Source organism: Manihot esculenta, chromosome 1, assembly GCF_001659605.2.
Source record: "Manihot esculenta cultivar AM560-2 chromosome 1, M.esculenta_v8, whole genome shotgun sequence".
Lineage (NCBI taxonomy): Eukaryota > Viridiplantae > Streptophyta > Magnoliopsida > Malpighiales > Euphorbiaceae > Manihot > Manihot esculenta.
Window position 1 is genome coordinate 27,100,594 of NC_035161.2, and position 17,687 is coordinate 27,118,280.

Consider the following 17,687-nt stretch of genomic DNA (forward strand, 5'->3'; position numbering starts at 1 on the left):
TGGATCAGAAATAGAATTTAAATCAAGCAATAAAATTTTATTTTCTTCTTTAAATTCCTTTAAGTCCAAAGCTCTACTTTTCATTAGTCTTCCCTTCTCCCTTTCTGCAGTTGCATTCGCCAACGATTCCACAAGCTTTTCATTATTAGCATGTAAGCATTTCAGAGCGGATGAAAAAGATTCGTCAAATTTTTTCTTCAATTTTGCTTTTTTGACACCAAGAGGTCGATTCGATGATGTATAATCTCCTGCAATATCCTCATTTAAATGGATTGAAAAAGATGATAAGTTTGGAGATGGTACCATAGGTGAGTCAGGAGTAGGATTGTCCGACTCTGAGGACACATAAGAAGAGCTTTGATTTTGAACTATTTTTTTTTTAGAGCTACAATCTTTAAACTTCTCAGCATCTTTCATCATGTTCCAAACATGGTCAAATTTGAATCCTCTTTTGTAGCTTGGATCTTGCATTAGTAAAGTTTTCGCTTGATTGAGCTGCATAATTAGAAAAATATTAAGAAAAATTCTAATATTTATGTACAAAGTAATTACCAAAAAAATACTCACCAGATCTTGCTCTGAAGCACCACTAGGATGTAAGTTTTCAACTTGTCGATAACAACCATTCAATTTTCTTATAGCCTTCTCAATAACTTGCAATCGACATTGCAAAGATCGTGGGTTGCGGGACTCCCAACACTCATTCTTTGCAAGTTCATATGCTTCTGCCACCCGACTCCAAAAACGTTGACTAGATTGTTGTTTACCTACAATGGGATCTTGTGAAACATCTAGATAAATTCCGCATAATAGCACATCTTCATTGGTAGAATATCCTGCAGATCTTGAAGTCATCGTTTACAAAGTGATTAAATATTGAAGGAAATGGCTAACGTATGGTAAGTTGTAGATGTTGGCATTCCAATATATATAAGTGAGATGGAATCTCAGATAATAATTGCACCAACAGTATTCTGATAGATCTTATCAAAAAATCGACCGTTGGATGGATTTCATTTCGATCTCGACCTTCATATAGTATGCATCCCTATCCCCACATTTTTCAATTAAGTCAGATGGAATCTCAGATAATAATTACACCAACAGTATTCTGATAGATCTTATCAAAAAATCGACCGTTGGATGGATTTCATTTCGATCTCGACCTTCATATAGTATGCATCCCTATCCCCACATTTTTCAATTAAGTCAGATGGAATCTCAGATAATAATTACACCAACAGTATTCTGATAGATCTTATCAAAAAATCGACCGTTGGATGGATTTCATTTCGATCTCGACCTTCAGATAGTATGCATCCCTATCCCCACATTTTTCAATGAAGTCAGATGGAATCTCAGATAATAATTACACCAACAGTATTCTGATAGATCTTATCAAAAAATCGACCGTTGGATGGATTTCATTTCGATCTCGACCTTCAGATAGCATGCATCCCTATCCCCACATTTTTCAATGAAGTCAGATGGAATCTCAGATAATAATTACACCAACAGTATTCTGATAGATCTTATCAAAAAATCGACCGTTGGATGGATTTCATTTCGATCTCGACCTTCAGATAGTATGCATCCCTATCCCCACATTTTTCAATGAAGTCAGATGGAATCTCAGATAATAATTACACCAACAGTATTCTGATAGATCTTATCAAAAAATCGACCGTTGGATGGATTTCATTTCGATCTCGACCTTCAGATAGTATGCATCCCTATCCCCACATTTTTCAATATAGTCAGATGGAATCTCAGATAATAATTACACCAACAGTATTCTGATAGATCTTATCAAAAAATCGACCGTTGGATGGATTTCATTTCGATCTCGACCTTCAGATAGTATGCATCCCTATCCCCACATTTTTCAATGTAGTCAGATGGAATCTCAGATAATAATTACACCAACAATATTCTGATAGATCTTATCAAAAAATCGACCGTTGGATGGATTTCATTTCGATCTCGACCTTCAGATAGTATGCATCCCTACCCCCACTTTTTTCCTATTAAATCATGCATTCTTTAAAGATATAAACATAACTCATATTTTTCAGTTCATCTTAAATTCGAGTCAAGAAAATTCTACAGATTGTTACTCAAAATGGATTTCTATGTTGGAGATACATCACATAATGGTGCTGAAAATTCATCATCGTCTTCTTCAGATATTGATGACTATATTTTCAGATGATAATGATTTTGTAGTGCAAACACAAGCAGTTCATCAACAATTTCTTAGAAATAAGATGGTTTTGCAGCAAATACAAGATCAACATCGAGTTTCCAGAGGTGGCTCTGTTCTGGGTCATGTAGTAATCAATCGAGATCGTGAAGCGGCTGATCGTAATTTATTTCTGGATTATTTTTCAGATAATCCACGTTTCAATGATGTAATGTTTCGTCGACGATATAGAATGTCTCGAAATTTATTTCTTCGTATTGTCGATGCAATAAAAGCGCATGATACGTACTTTGAACAACAGAGAGATGCAGTAGGTAAAATTGGATTATCTACTCTTCAAAAAATTACAGCTGTGTTTCGAATGTTAGCGTATGGTTTGCCGGCGGATGCTACAGACGAATATGTGAAAATTGGGGAGTCCACTGCAATTGAAAGTCTAAAGAGATTTTGTCGAGCCACCGTTGAGGTATTTGGTGAGCAGTATCTGAGATCACCAACTGCCGAGGATGTTGCAAGGCTTCTTTATATTGGTGAGCAACGTGGCTTTCCTGGAATGTTAGGTAGTCTCGATTGCATGCATTGGAAATGGAAAAATTGTCCTACTGCATGGGCTGGCCAATATACAAGTCGTAGTGGATCGCCAACAATTATTTTAGAAGCTGTAGCTGATTATGACCTTTGGATATGGCATGCATATTTTGGAATGTCTGGCTCTAATAACGATATTAATGTTTTGGAGTCATCGCATTTATTTTCCGACCTTGCTAAAGGTATTGCTCCTCCCGCTCATTATATTATTCAAGGAAACGTATATAATACGGGTTATTATTTAGCTGATGGTATATATCTGAAATGGTCAACTATTGTGCAAACTATTCGTGAACCACAAACAAGGAAGAATAAGTATTTTGCAATGAAACAAGAATCATGTTGAAAAGATGTTGAACGTGCTTTTGGAGTGTTACAGTCACGTTTTGCAATAGTTGTGCATTTACACTGAATTAATGATACTTGGCCCTGGTAAACGTAATAGGAGTCGATGTTAGTTTAAGGGTATGGCATGCCATATAAACATACAGAGTTCGCCAACAAATATAAATATATATATATTTGAGGTTACATATTAGGTACCTCAAAAGCATGGTCACAGAGCCCTGCTATCACAGTTTCGGCCTCTGAGCCTACCGTTATAACTCCTTATCTACCTAGTCGATCCTACTATGTGTTTATAAGGGCTGAGAACTTAATTAAGACTGATACTCGATTTTGAGAACTTATCACTGAATGTTAACATGTCTGCATCTATTACATGCACTAAGCTATGGTGATTTGCTATTGATAGAAAATGTGCAATAAAGGAAAAAAAAGATGTTTTTATCGAATATGAAGAAAATTCTTATCATGCACAAGTATACATATGGCACTCATATTTTATACTTAGAAGTTGACAAGTATGCTTTGTATCATATTAACAACATTTGACTCACTTGTAATTGTTTACCTGATTATCTATATACGTTAACTTGTTTGCTCTATTTTGTTATTTGTTTGCTATCACCCACTGAGCATTAGCTCAGCGTGTTGGTTTTTACCTCACGCAAGTTGTTGATAAAGTAGGCACGCGAAGTTCATCAGAGGTCTACATCAGATATCAAGGCCATTATCATAGCTGGTTGTTTTGAGTCTCTGAGTCATAGTACAGTTATATTTTGGCATGTACATATTAAATAGAGTGAGTTATGAATGTTATGTAAATCAAAGAATAGTAAGATGTCAAATATCAGTTGATAATTTTTCATGTATTTTTCATATGTGCTACAGGTTGAAATATTGATGTAACAGATGAGACTTTGCTAAATTTTTGGTTTAAAATCTCACATTTATTTTAATCACTTGATGAAATTTACATGCATTACCTAAAAACTTGGTATTTACAGATAAAAGAAATTATTTAGACTGGATATATCTAAAAAGGCATAGTTTGTGACATTCCTTACTCTGTCTACACTTTGATAGGGTAAAGGGTGTTACAATTAGTGGTATCAGAGCAAAGGTTTAGGCGATTCTAGATCATAGTATGTATATGTATATGTGTCATATATGTACATGCCAAAATGAGTTACAACTATGATATGGTTCTGATGTAAATCTCTTCTTTGTGTCTTTAGGTCTGATAGAAGATGTCATCTGAGTCACAGAGAGAGATAGATGAAGAGGTAGAGACTCATGCTCCCTCTGAGGTAGCTGCACCTGCTGCTGCTCCTCCACCTGCTGCTACTGGCGGACCAGGGCATGATGCATTGTTTCAGCAAATAGCTGAGTTGCTTAAGAGGGTTACACAAAATGTACCAGAGGTACCACCACCACCACCTGTAGCAGTCCAAGTTCCCCCACCTGTTGTAGCCCAGGCACAATCTAGGTCTCCAATAGAAAAACTCAGGAAGTATGGTGCTACAGATTTTAGAGGTAAAAAGAAAGATGATCCTTCAGCTACAGAATTCTGGTTAGAAAGTACAGAAAGGGTTTTACAGCAGCTACAGTATTCACCAGTGGAGAGTTTAATGTGTGCAGTATCATTACTAAAAGATGAAGCCTATAGATGATGGACAACATTAATACAGACAGTTCGACCAGAACGGCAGACTTGGGAATACTTTTTGACAGAGTTTAAGAAGAAATATGTTGGGGCCTTATATATGGAGGAAAAAAGGAGGGAGTTCTTATACCTCAGACAGGGCAGGCTTACAGTAACTGAGTATGAGCGAGAATTTGTTAGACTTAGTAAGTATGCCACATAGATAGTTCCTACAGAGGAAGAAAGATGTAAACGCTTTGAGCAAGGATTACATACTGATATCAGAATGTACCTCACAGCTATGCATATCAGGGAACTGTCAGTTTTAGTGGAGACGGCCCACAACCTAGAGCGAATTAAAGAAGAAGAGCAAAGTAGAAAGCAGAAAGGGCAACAGAAGAGGGGCCATAGTCAGTATCAGGGAAGGGCCATCACGTTTTTGGAAAAAAGACGTGTTGCATGATATTTTAACTACATGTATTATCATGCATAATATGATAATCGAGGATGAACGTGACCTTAGTGCACCTATTGAAGAGGGTAAAGAATTTTCAGCTCCAACTGTTGAAATGGCTGTCGATGAAACTACTCGATTTCAACAATTTTTAGCTCGACACAAAAAAATTAAGGATAAAGATGCTCATTTTGCATTTCGTAATGCATTAATAGAGCATTTGTGGGAGCAATATACAAATTCAAATGATCATATAAATTAGCTTGTAATTTTTTATTGATAATTTAATATGTATGAGTTTATTTTATTTTTAATTTGCTAATTAATGTTTAATTAATGTATGTTTATAATTAATGTTTAAGTAATGTTTTTTTATAATTATTATTTAATTAATATATTTTTATAATTAATATTTTTTTATTTATTTATAAAATAATTAAATATTTAAATATTGGATGGAAATATAAAATATATAAATATTTAGAGTGAATATATAAAATTATATAAATTTTTTTGAGTGATATATATAAATAAAATTAAAGTAAAATAAATAATATAATATTAAAGAGAGAAGAATATAAATAGAATATTCTTTTTGGTGTTAAAATTGGTGCAAAAGGGTTTGAGATAATATTGCACTATTTTAATGCAAAGCACTAAAATGGTGCAAAAAATGGTGCACAGCATTGGAGATGGCCTAACGAAAATAAAATTATTAGATAAATTTGAATATTTACGTGAATTAATATTTATATTTAATATTTTAAATTTTGAATGATAAAATTATTTTTTTTTAATTTTCTCATAGTTATAGTTGGGAGAACTAATTAAATTTAGAAAAATTCATGATAAATTACAATATAATCCTAAAATTTTAAATACTTAAATATATATATTTTTATTACATCAGTATCATTTTTTATTAATTTAATCATTTGCTTCCTATTTTTAATTTTATATAATATCATGATTATTAATAAAAATTTAAAATATATAAAAAAATTTTACAATTTAAAATATATAATATTTTATTTTATTTAGAATATTATTAATAGAAAGTAGAATTTTTTAAATATAAAAATATATATTTAATTTATAATTTATAATATTAAATATAAGTATTTAATAAAACATTTTAATATATATTATTTATATGTGATATTTTATATAATATAAATTTATTTATAATAAATATTTATAATATATTTAATTTTAATATAAAATTTAATTAAATAATTATATATTTTATTAATAATATAAAATTTCAAAAACTATATTATAATTTATTATTAATTTTTTTAAATTTAATTTAATTTTTTTTTACTATACCTGTAATAAATTGAAAATTTTTAATTTTATTATTTAAAATTTAGAGCCGCAGATATAAATATAAATTAGTGTAAATATTTAGATTTTTTTTATTCATATAAATAAAATAACAAGTACTGAAAGGCGAGGTCGTCTCCAATGAGACTAGACCTTCTTCAAGGATATAGTGATTGGAATGAACTATAACTTAGAAAGAAGACTGAGGTTTTGAACTTAAAACGGAGAGAAGGCATGTGTATTTTAGCATAGTGGCGTTAAAAGAAGAAAGAAGGGATAAGTTAAGAGAGCATGCGAAATTTATGGAAGAGTTTAATAGCTGAAAAATGCGTCTTACGATAATAGAGCTAGTTCTGATTAAGGAGGCGGAGAAGTTTAAGGAGATTGATATCTAGAGTTTGATATTAGGACGGAAGAGTTCCGTAAGAAAATGCAAAGTGCCTTTGACTCGATCATTAAGAAATTAAAGAGTGAGACAAAGTCATTAAAATTTGGTTTATTGTGTATTTAAACACTATTTGTTTCTCGAAAAATATTTTTTATATTTTTTAATATTTGAAACTTTCAGAAAATATTATCAAGAAAATATTTTTTTAATTAAAAAAAAATCATTTTAAATAAGATGGTTTTTTTAAATGATAAGGTGATTTTTTTTAAAAAAAGTCATTTTTCATAATTTAAAATTTTTATTAAGATTTTTATATATAAATTTATTAATAAATTTTATTTTTTAAATTAAAATTAAATAATAAAAAATAAATTATCTTATTTTAAAAATAATTTTTTAAAATTTTTTTATACAAAATATTTTTTCAAATATAAATTATTTTTCGTAAACAAAATGAATACTGCAATATTATTTTATAAGCACTCGTAAAAAATTCTAGCAGGAGGGATCACTTTTCTCTCACTTATGCACTTATGTTTCCTTACTCTTTATTTGGATCCTTAATTATGTAATGGAATTGAGGAAAAATTAAAGAGGAGAAATAAAGAAAGGAAATCAAATTTATTTTTCATTGTTTGGATGTAGAGGAGAGAAATAAAAATTTCTCTCCCAATGAAATTACTTCATTGCATGAGTTTTGATTTTCTTTTTGCATATGACATAAATGGTATACAAGTAATTTTAGCATTAATGGTATATAATGATTTCTGTTTCTCTCCATTATCAAACTTCTCCTTCTTTTACTTCCTTTCTTCTCTTTTCTCTCCTCTAATTTTGTTCAAACAAAAAAAATGTAGAAATTGATTTTTTTTTTCTCCTTTCCAATTCCCTCAATCCACACAAAGGATAACACGAATACCTCAAGTGTCAAACAAATTATTCACCGTATTTCATGCACATACATCTTTTTCAATGAAAATAGTTTATAATTTCTCAATTTTTTGTGTGCATATAATACATATATATATATACTAAGGAGGATGAAGAACATAATATTCCAAATAATGGTTTTATTTACAAAAACTCCGAAACCGTGCTATACCAGAATGCTAAACATCCTTCTAAAATTTTCCGTTGATATACAAATGCAAGAAGCATTCAATAATACAGAAGAAACATCTCTCACTATACACACTTCATAAATCAAGGGAGAAAGAGGCCAAAAACAAAATTAATAATTTCCAGCAGCTTCTGGAAAAATATTATTACATACATCGCATATGGTCAGCCTTTCAGGTGCTTGCAAATTTCTTGGCCGATTAGGGGCTGGTTCGAGGAAACCAATCTGATGAGGCGCTCTTCTGTACAATAATCCCCAAGCTCGTGACTAGATTAGTTCGAGAAACCAATCTGATGAGACTCTATTCTGCAGAATAATCCCCAAGCTCGCGACTAGATTAGTTGGAGAAAACCAATCTGATGAGACTATATTCTGCAGAATAATCTCCAAGCTCATGACATATTTACGATCTTTCTCCTCCTATAGGACAGCCGGTAATACTTATAAATGAAAAGCTGTCTCCATGGATTACCGGATTGTAGTTCTCCCTAGAGATGATGCTCCAATTTCACTTTCAGTGTTCTGCAGTAATAATCAATCCATCCACGAGTTATTCTTCTATAAGGTTAGAGAAAACAATGCAAACTGATACATAATTGGTCCCCCAATATGTTCGTACAACAGTATCAGACTATCAGTAACCCAAGAATGTGATTTTCCAAGTATGTAATAAGAACCATGTCTACTTCCGACATAATCCTGTCTATGAAGTAGTAAGCTCGCGTAATTAGTATGGCACTAGCAAACAAATGTATAGAACACTTCAAATTTCATTTATTGGTGAAAAACCCACCATTGTTCTTTAACAAAGTTTTATGGACATGAACTAAAAGTATAATTTTGTGTACCAGAGAAACTCTACCAAAAGAGAGAATTGCGTGGGTTATCATGTAACAAATATCACACCATATTAGACTATAAAAAATGGAAGTAAAACATTAGGGTGGGTCTGAATTAGTGATATTGTATAATAAAATGAAGAATTTACCTGAGATTTAGGGGAAGGGAACACATTCCAAAACCTTAGAGTTTCATCCCCTGCTCCCGTGACAATAGTCTGATACATAAATAGTTGTTATGTAGCTTACAGAAGAAGATGCTATAACATAAATTAGATACAGAGGAAAATTGCTTATTTATTAGGAAAAAGAATAACTACTATTATCAATGGATGATGAACTACCTGTCCATCAGGTGAGATGGCAAGATAAAGAACTCTGTATGTATGACCCGTGAGAGTTGCCAACTGCAAATGCAGAATAAATATTAAGAAAAATTTGACGAGTGTTTTTTTGGGGAAAATTTGACAAGAGAATTCTGAATTTGAGTAAATACAAGAAGTTTCAGACCTTTGACATGGTGGGGTATCTCCATACTATTATTTGGTTTTGAGAGTACCCATGTGTGCTGACCAACTCATTGACATTCTTAGACCACACGAGGTTGCAAACCTGCCACATTAAAAGATGGTAATCATTAAACCTAAGCATTGGGGCAAATAAACGGAGATGCCAGCTAATTTGGAAAGCCAATGTCTCATATGCATGGAACCTTCTTTTCTTGCTATGCATCTATTACTTCACCAAAAAGGCATATTCAGAATGTGGAAATGAACCATCATTAGTCCTAATCAAGCATAAACGCAATATATATATTTGACTCCCAAAAATATGTCATGGATCTCAAGGAAATATGTTTCATTTTATGGACTATGCAAAATAAGCTCTCAAATATGTACTGTGGTCCTCAGATGGTGTAGCTAAAGTATAACATCGGCCCCCTTATCTTTTCTATACTTCTTTTCTGTTGGAGGTAAAATTGGACACATGGCTTTAAATTGCAGTTGTGTCCATATTTGTGGTCGCGGTCGCAGGTAAGGGTAATAGGCCTATAATGACTATAACTAACAATCTATAGCTACGCAAATTTTTCAAAAAAGTATGCAAAAATCATAAAATGAAGAGATGTTTAATAATACAAGTACAACTAAGATACATAACCAAATAATGAGCTAAATGCATCAAATGAAAGACATTACATCCATCATTGTTAGGCATCATTATCAATAATCAATTTAAAGCTAAAATAACAGATAGTAAAGAATAATTCTTCATACTATAAGTTTAATAAAAGAAAAAACTAGATATCAAAAATAATTTTTTTCAACAAATAAGTACAAAAACAACAATCTTTTGTAAGACACAGGCCTGTAGAACTAGAAACAATCTTAGCTCAAAAGACAAGTAGTGAAAATTTTGTAGATAGATAGCTAACTTATATGCAAATATGAGAGAGAAATGAGACATAACAGTTTAAAACTCCCTAAACTAGAGAAAATAAAAGAGGAAGAGTTGTTGTTTCCATCTCACTTAAAAAAAGGTGAGATAAAGGATCGAACTGTTAATGGTAAATAATGGCCATTACTGTTAAAGTAACAGGCATAATGGCCGATACAAGAACAAAGTTTCCTCTGCCTTTAAATAATGAGTGTAACGGTAATGGGAAGGCAAAAAACCTATAAATATGGCCATTATGTTGCTTATTTAAAACCATGATTGGACATGAAACTCCTAGTTGTGGGTTCCTTTCATGTGGTTTCTTGAAGTCTGGTGTTTGTCTCATGTAAATGGTTCAAGTGCATCTCTTAATACATCTTACAATAATTTTCAGTTCTCTTGGAACAAAACTCAATTAGTGAGATTGCATGGAAGAAAACTTGTTGAACTAGTGACGTAGAACTAGAAAGAACAAAGGGAATCAAGGAACAAAATTTTAAGGGAAAGAGAACTAATTCTCAATTATATTGTTACTCAAATAATTATCAACCCAAAGTCTCAAGCTACTGACAATAGAAAATTAGTCCTATTTATAGAGGTTACAAACCTAGTCAAATTAGAACCAGGAAACCCAAATTCAAGTCTAATTAGGAGCATTAAATAAGATAAACTGGGAAATAATAATAATCAAACCTAATAATAAACTTCCTAAACAACTCAACTTTAAGTTTCCTAAAACCAAATTCCTAATTGTATTAGGTTCTTCATCTTCCCATACTACATTAACTAGTCTCAAAATTGTTGCAAGCAGCTTCATGCATTTGCTTGCACAATTGGATAAAAAATAAAAGAACAAGAAAAATGAAACACAATTATTTGTAATGTTTCCCTAGTGTTGTATATATTGTATCCAAAAAGGCATAGAAGATATAAGGCAAAGGCCTCTTGTAGCCTTTTAACTATTGGCCAATAGTTCACATTAGTCTCTAAACAATTTGTAGTCAAATAGTCCCTTCAAACTTCAAACTTCAAACTTGATCTAATGAATAAAAAATTAACAGTGTTGACTAATGTTGTTGTAAAAATTTGTAAAGTTACTGAAACACAAAAAGAAACATGCATAATTAAAGAAAATAGGGTAAATTACACTTTAATACTTGAGTTTTAATATAATTAATGAATTAGTTCATTTATTTTTAAAACCAAACACTTAAATCCCAGTATATTAATTCCGTCCAAAAAATAGTCATTCCGTCCATTTTTTTAGAGAAGTTGCTGTTATATAAGGTGGAAAAGTCTTTATTGCCCCTAATTAGTTTTAAGATGTTAAAGAAATATAATTTACATCATATGATCAAATTCAACAAATTGTTAACACTCTAATCCCTCAATTATCATTTGATAAAAACTTTAGTTCTTAAAACCCTTTTCCTCTTAGCATCACCAATTGTTTTTGTTCTTGTCTACAAGGCTTTTTTGAACCTATTTGACAGCCTATTTTTTGTCTATTCAGTAAAATGCTTGCTAGCGGAGCGGAAGGGAACCAACCATCAGCATTTGATGCACAGAAATTTAACATCTTCTGATGTCTTGCAATCATTTATTCATGCACTTGTTATGGCAAAACTTATGGAAGAAAATAACATGCCCTCGAACTGCTTCCTCTAATAATTCTTAATTTCATTGTTGATTCTTCTTGGTAAGGGCTATGGGTACTAGAAGTTGCAAACTCCCTCCCTCTCTACCTCTGACACAGCCACCCACCATCAGCACTACCAAATCGAACCCCCATATCTCAATGCAATAGAATCAAGAGTGATTCTAAATTGGAACCAACAGCCATCACACAATTTTTAGGCAAATACTCTCTTTTCACTGCCCACAAAACTCAATTTTCTGCAACAGTAAAAGGATAATCACTTGTCTCAATAGAAGCTGATCTAGTCCTTCTCACTTGCAACAGTTTACTCACCAAGAAGATTTGTGGGAGATTGAGAGAGCTTGAGCAGGATGGTATTGGGGTCCAGAAAAGTGTTTACAACCATCAGTGGTTAAGATTTTGATGCAAGAAAACACTATCCCAAGCTCGTATTCACTCTTCTACTTTGGGACTCTCCTACTCGATCTCCATTGATCTTGTTGCATTAAGAAAGGTGTCATGGGAAGGGGCCATGGAGGCATATGAGAAGTAGGTTCAAGGGGAGGTTGCTTGAGGTGGGCATGGGGCTCTAGAACTTCACCTTGATTATGCTCAGATTTTTTTTTTTCCCAATTGGTGGGAAGTTGAAGGGATTGGATTTGAAGAGTTTAATGGTGAACAATGAATTTGTGCAGCAAAGAAGGAATTCAGATCAGAAATGATGAGGGTGTTATTGGAATTCAAATTTATTCTCTCTCCTTTTGCTATTGACCTAACTGATTTGTTACTAGAAGGACCTTTGATTTCGACGGTAATAAAACTTAGGAATTTAAGTATTCGGTTTTAAAAATAGAGAGACCAATCCATTAGTTACGCTAAATCTCAGTGACCAATGCATAACTTCCCCAAGAAAATAATATGCATTAATTGATTAATTTGTTATAGGTTTCAGGTATATAATAAGAAGCAAGAATAGGGTGTGCCTAAACGAAGAAAACCTTCAACATGTTTAGTTGTTTCAGAGATGAGAGGGAGGCCAAAGTAGAAGTTTGGTTAGAGTTCCTTGCAAGTAGTTGGGAACAGAGAATTGGTTGCTGCAAGTATAATTTCTGATTATCCACTTGTTCCGACTCTGGCTCTACCTTAGCATCCTTAGCTGCCTGAAAGGGCCTAGTGTTCTCTACAGGGGGATGGGTGTCTATTCCCTTCAACTTTCATTACTTTCTTTTTTTTTATATACACAATATTAATTTCCCGGCATGTCCAATGGAAGATTGTTGAAACATGACTATGATTATGTAGACTTTCTTTTGGGGTTCTATTTTCCTTAACCTGAATAGCAAAGAACAAGAAGAAGAAAAAGGAGGAGAAAAAACATTTTTTGTTAATTTAATTTTTTAACTTTAAATGAATGAAAATTTTAAAATAATTGTACATTATTGTCATAGCTATTTAATGGTAAAGTTATGATTTGAACTTAATTGAATTAAACTTAAGTCATAGAGAGTTTATTTGATTATTTTAAGAATTGAAGGGTCCATTAACTCCAGATTTTGTTTTAGACGCTAATATGACTATTGGTCAATAGTTAGTTTCAGAAGAGGCCTTTTACTGAAATAAAGTAAGAATCTGTACTTCACCTGACTGCCAGTGTCCATGCAGCTGAGATGGGAGTTAGTTGTTGTATTCCAGAACCTTATACACCGATCAGCAGTCCCACCTCCAGATGCTAGAAGTCCATGAAGATGAGGCGACCAAGCAATTGCTTTTACAGCCGCAGTATGCTCACAGTATTTTAGCACAGGTTGAGTTGAATGTTGATTCCAAACAAAGAGCTGGAATATGGATGATCAAATTTTAGTTGTTGAGCCACAAAAAAAAAAAAAGGAGAATTCTTTGCTGTATCTCAACAATGAAGGAAAAAAAATAAATTTTCAGTAATATTGGCATTGAGCTATATATGAAAAAAAAGGAAATTTTAGAATATAATCATTGTCTGAATGTATGTACAATGGCTGTATTGTGGCCATTTATCATCGTGAATCTTACACCTGTCTCACCATAATCAATAACCAAGGTATATTTTTTGCATATACAATAGATGTAGTCGAACAAATTCTCATGAAAAAGGTGCAATTACTTACTCTATTATCATTCCCGCCAGATGCCAACTCACGGTTATCGTACGACCACTTCAATCCACAGACCTTGACCACAATCAGTTATTATTAGGCCAACAAGAATAATTAAATTCAATGTGCCAAATGAAAGGTAGTAGATACAGTTTAATAACAAAGAACAAAAATTGGTAGAATAAAATCAACAAAGAAGCATGAAAAGTAAGGATTCCAAGAAAAAAGTAAAATTAATTGGCAAGAAGTTTCAAGCCAAAGATGTTAGAAGTCCAACCTCTGACTTGTGTCCAGAGAGTTTGCTAACAAAGTCCTCCTGAGCACGTATATCTCGTTGAAGAATACTCTTATCCCGGCTACCAGAAGACAACACTGATGAACACCAGGCCAAGGCCCCAACACGTAATCGATGGCCCTCCATGGTTCTTACTCTTTTACAGCGAGATGCATCCCATATCTATAAATGAGATGACACGAGGGATAATTGAAATAATGCAAAAATCCAATAACAACACCATGGGAGTGTTCCACAAAAGTGTGGTAAAAACATGGTATGTCTCCTTAGGAAGAAGAACACAACCAACTTAGTAACATAAAAAACTCTTGAACGTCAGTTGCTTCAATTTAATACAATTGCCTGATTCTTCTAGGGACTAGTTATAATTTCTTGGCCTAACTCAAATCTTTAAAAAGAATGAAATCTAATTAACATCATATTAACCAAAGACTGCTTTTTCGAATGTCAAATTGTTTCTCAGTTTCCTTTCTGTATTTTCAATATTGTTGTTAGTCCATTTCTACAGGCACATAACAACGCATATGCTGCAAAATATGCATACAAACAAAACTAATTATCACAGTCACTAACCTGGACTTTCCCATTGCTAGTTCCAACAGCTAGATGTGTTCCACGCTGAGCCCATCCCACTGAACATACGCTGTCGTCAATCCCCAAATCACACAATTTTGTCACCTATTTTCACCAGACCAAGAACGAATAAAAACGCAAAAATCCATTAACTAAAATCTCAGAACAGCAGTGAAAGAACTCAAACAGCAGCAAACTTCAAAGCTGGTACTCACCTTGCTACTGCAAGCATTCCACAAGTACACACAATTTCCCAAACCAACAGAGAGTACATTATGTGACGACCAGTCGACCAAATTCAAATAAAAATCATCTTGCAATGCGGGTGCGTCCAATACCTAAACAAACAGAAAAGTAAAAAGAAAGTCAATCACGATAAATCCAAAAATATATATACATAAAAATAAAAGTTTCCATAAACTCTTAAAAACTCCATATTGGCTGCAAAATTGAAATTTTTACCTTGTAAGGTGATCTTGGGACCTTCCTTGGAGTCTTAACTGGGCTATGACTAACGCCAGGTCTCTCGTCATCAAATCCAAATGGTGAAAGCGAGTGCATTGACCGCCTTGTCTCCGTCTTGAACCGGAAAATATTGCGTCCCGGTGAGTCCCTTTTATCCGGTGTGTGGGGTCCGAAAAGAGCAGAACGGAGTAATGCCGCGTAGGCACTTGAGCTGTCCTCCTTTCCTCCATCTGACGCCGGAAGACTCGACGACGGCGGAGGAGAAGAAGACGAAACGTTGAATAGGGCAAAATTAGAGCTGGATCTGCTGGGAATAAACCTATCAGAATAAATAGTTCTGGACGGAGATATATAATGGTTAGAGTTGATCAAGCGGTTGACGTGGTCAGATGGAGTTAGGGTGTCGAGATTCAGAGAGGGGCGTGGCATTGTTGCAGGAACATTCAGCTGCGAAGAAGGAGTTGATTGGACTATCAGTGGTGAAATCATGGGATCATCCATAGGGGAATGTACTAGACAAACTAAGAGAGAGAGAAGAAGAGAAGAGTGAGGTTGAAGAAGACGGGTGGGATTGGGTTTGGGTGCTGGCGGGTGTAGGGTAGAAATATGTGAGACCCTTGGGTATGAGGCTGTTAATTTTCCCGGGAAATAATTGTAAACAGACACAGGCACGGTTATGCGGGTGAATTTTTTGCGCGAAAGTGAGCGTTATATCAGCCCCTTTCCCTGCCAGCCACGGATACACGACAGTGTTTGGAAATCCCATTATGATTAGGATTGGATTCTATTGATTAAAAAAAAAAAAAATCAACCCCTTCAATATAATTAAAAAAATTAAAATAAAGAATAAATATTTTTTTATTTTTTATAATATTTTTAACATTTATGTGGAATCCAATTAAATTTTAGATAGAATTTATTTAAAATAAATCTTATTGTTTAGTATGACATGATTTAAAATATAAAATTCAATTAAATTCATCATAAATCTTGTTTCATGTAATTTCATATTTAAAATTTATTAGTTTTCATTTCCAAAATTACTTTTAAAAATAAAATAAAAATTAATTTATTCTTGAGGCTCATTCCCAATATAGCTAGGCTTAAGATAGAATTCCTTCCAATGGCCGCCACTAAGTTCACTACAGAGGGACTCAAGCCCAACAAACTCATTGGGAATATGCAAATAGCTAAAAACATCAAGCCTTCTCTTTTATAAACATTGTTGGCTAACAGGCAGCATGGTCTTTGGACTTCAAATCTAATAGCCCTAATTCAAGGCATTTTAACCTGCCAGGATTTAAATTTATACTCGATTAGGGCTGAGTAGAAATTAATTTTAATAAAAAGAAATTTTATTAAAATTAATTTAATTTAATTATTCAATTTGATTTTTTAATTAATCAATTCAATTTACTAATATCTTTAAAGAAATTTGCCATCCATCTCTACATATAATAGTAAAACATTTTGTAAATTCTAATTTCTAAATACAATTAATATAGCAATAAAATTATAGTAACAATTAAAAATTAAAACAATATATTTGGACAATTTAAGCAGTATAATAACTTTATTCTGTTTATCAACTTAATTATTTAATTTTTTTTTAATACTTAATTTTTTAATTAAAAAAATATTTTTTCGTTGAGTAATTTTTTTAAATATTTCAAATGCTAAAAAATGTGAAAAAAATAATTTACAAACTAATATTTAGTTTTATAATTGACTAAATTTAAATAAGAATATAAATGTTTCAGCTTATAGCAATGCTTATATGACTATATTGAGAAGGTAGACTCCTGGTTAATAAAATATAAATATATGATGAGTCTGTTCACCTAAAGCTCTTCCTGTTCCTTAAACTTGTAATAAGAATTCTAGTCATTCTTAACCTTACCTCACAAGGTGTATGCCATCAACTATAGAATGCTTTGAAGCCACGTTTCTTTCTTCCCTTTTTATCTTTAGACGTTCTTTAATGTTTAAAAGATTAATTTTCTCCAAATGAAGAAGTTTAAAAAGATTAAAATAGTGAATATTACCAAAACAATTTAAAATAATAATTTTCTTGTGAATTTTGATGCTAGTAAATTCATTCTCACCAGAAAAAATGCTTCTCTTTCTTTTAATGATCTTTCTCTACTCCTTCAGGTAAGAGATGGTCATTCTTTCCTCTGACTCGGTCCTTGGTTTCTCTCTTGCCGAATCGAGTGTATATAAGTTTTAATAAGGCATTTT

At 32.6% G+C, this 17,687-nt stretch overlaps 1 protein-coding gene and 1 pseudogene across 1 annotated transcript; one reads left to right on the top strand and one right to left on the bottom strand.

The window, feature by feature from the left end:
* Window positions 1-2,153: 2,153 nt before the first annotated feature.
* On the top strand, window positions 2,154-5,494 carry LOC110609413 (annotated as a pseudogene).
* A 2,493-nt stretch (window positions 5,495-7,987) lies between these two features.
* LOC110628272 (protein FIZZY-RELATED 2) lies at window positions 7,988-16,112 on the bottom strand. Its single transcript, XM_021774863.2, has 10 exons — window positions 15,444-16,112; window positions 15,197-15,319; window positions 14,982-15,086; window positions 14,391-14,570; window positions 14,126-14,188; window positions 13,622-13,816; window positions 9,416-9,517; window positions 9,250-9,312; window positions 9,055-9,123; window positions 7,988-8,588 (listed from the first exon to the last, which is right to left on the bottom strand). Exons 1-10 carry the CDS (start codon window positions 15,945-15,947, stop codon window positions 8,535-8,537), a joined length of 1,458 nt encoding a protein of 485 aa, XP_021630555.1. The 5' UTR covers window positions 15,948-16,112; the 3' UTR covers window positions 7,988-8,534.
* Between the last annotated feature and the right edge of the window lie 1,575 nt (window positions 16,113-17,687).

Excerpts from the sequence above, each read along its gene's own strand:
- LOC110628272 (XM_021774863.2), bottom strand. The coding sequence starts at position 15,947 with ATGGATGATCCCATGATTTCACCACTGATAGTCCAATCAACTCCTTCT. Across the intron at positions 15,320-15,443 it reads TCCCAAGATCACCTTACAAG|GTATTGGACGCACCCGCATT; the intron begins GTAAAAATTTCA and ends CTGTTTGTTTAG. Across the intron at positions 9,124-9,249 it reads CCATCTCACCTGATGGACAG|ACTATTGTCACGGGAGCAGG; the intron begins GTAGTTCATCAT and ends TTTATGTATCAG.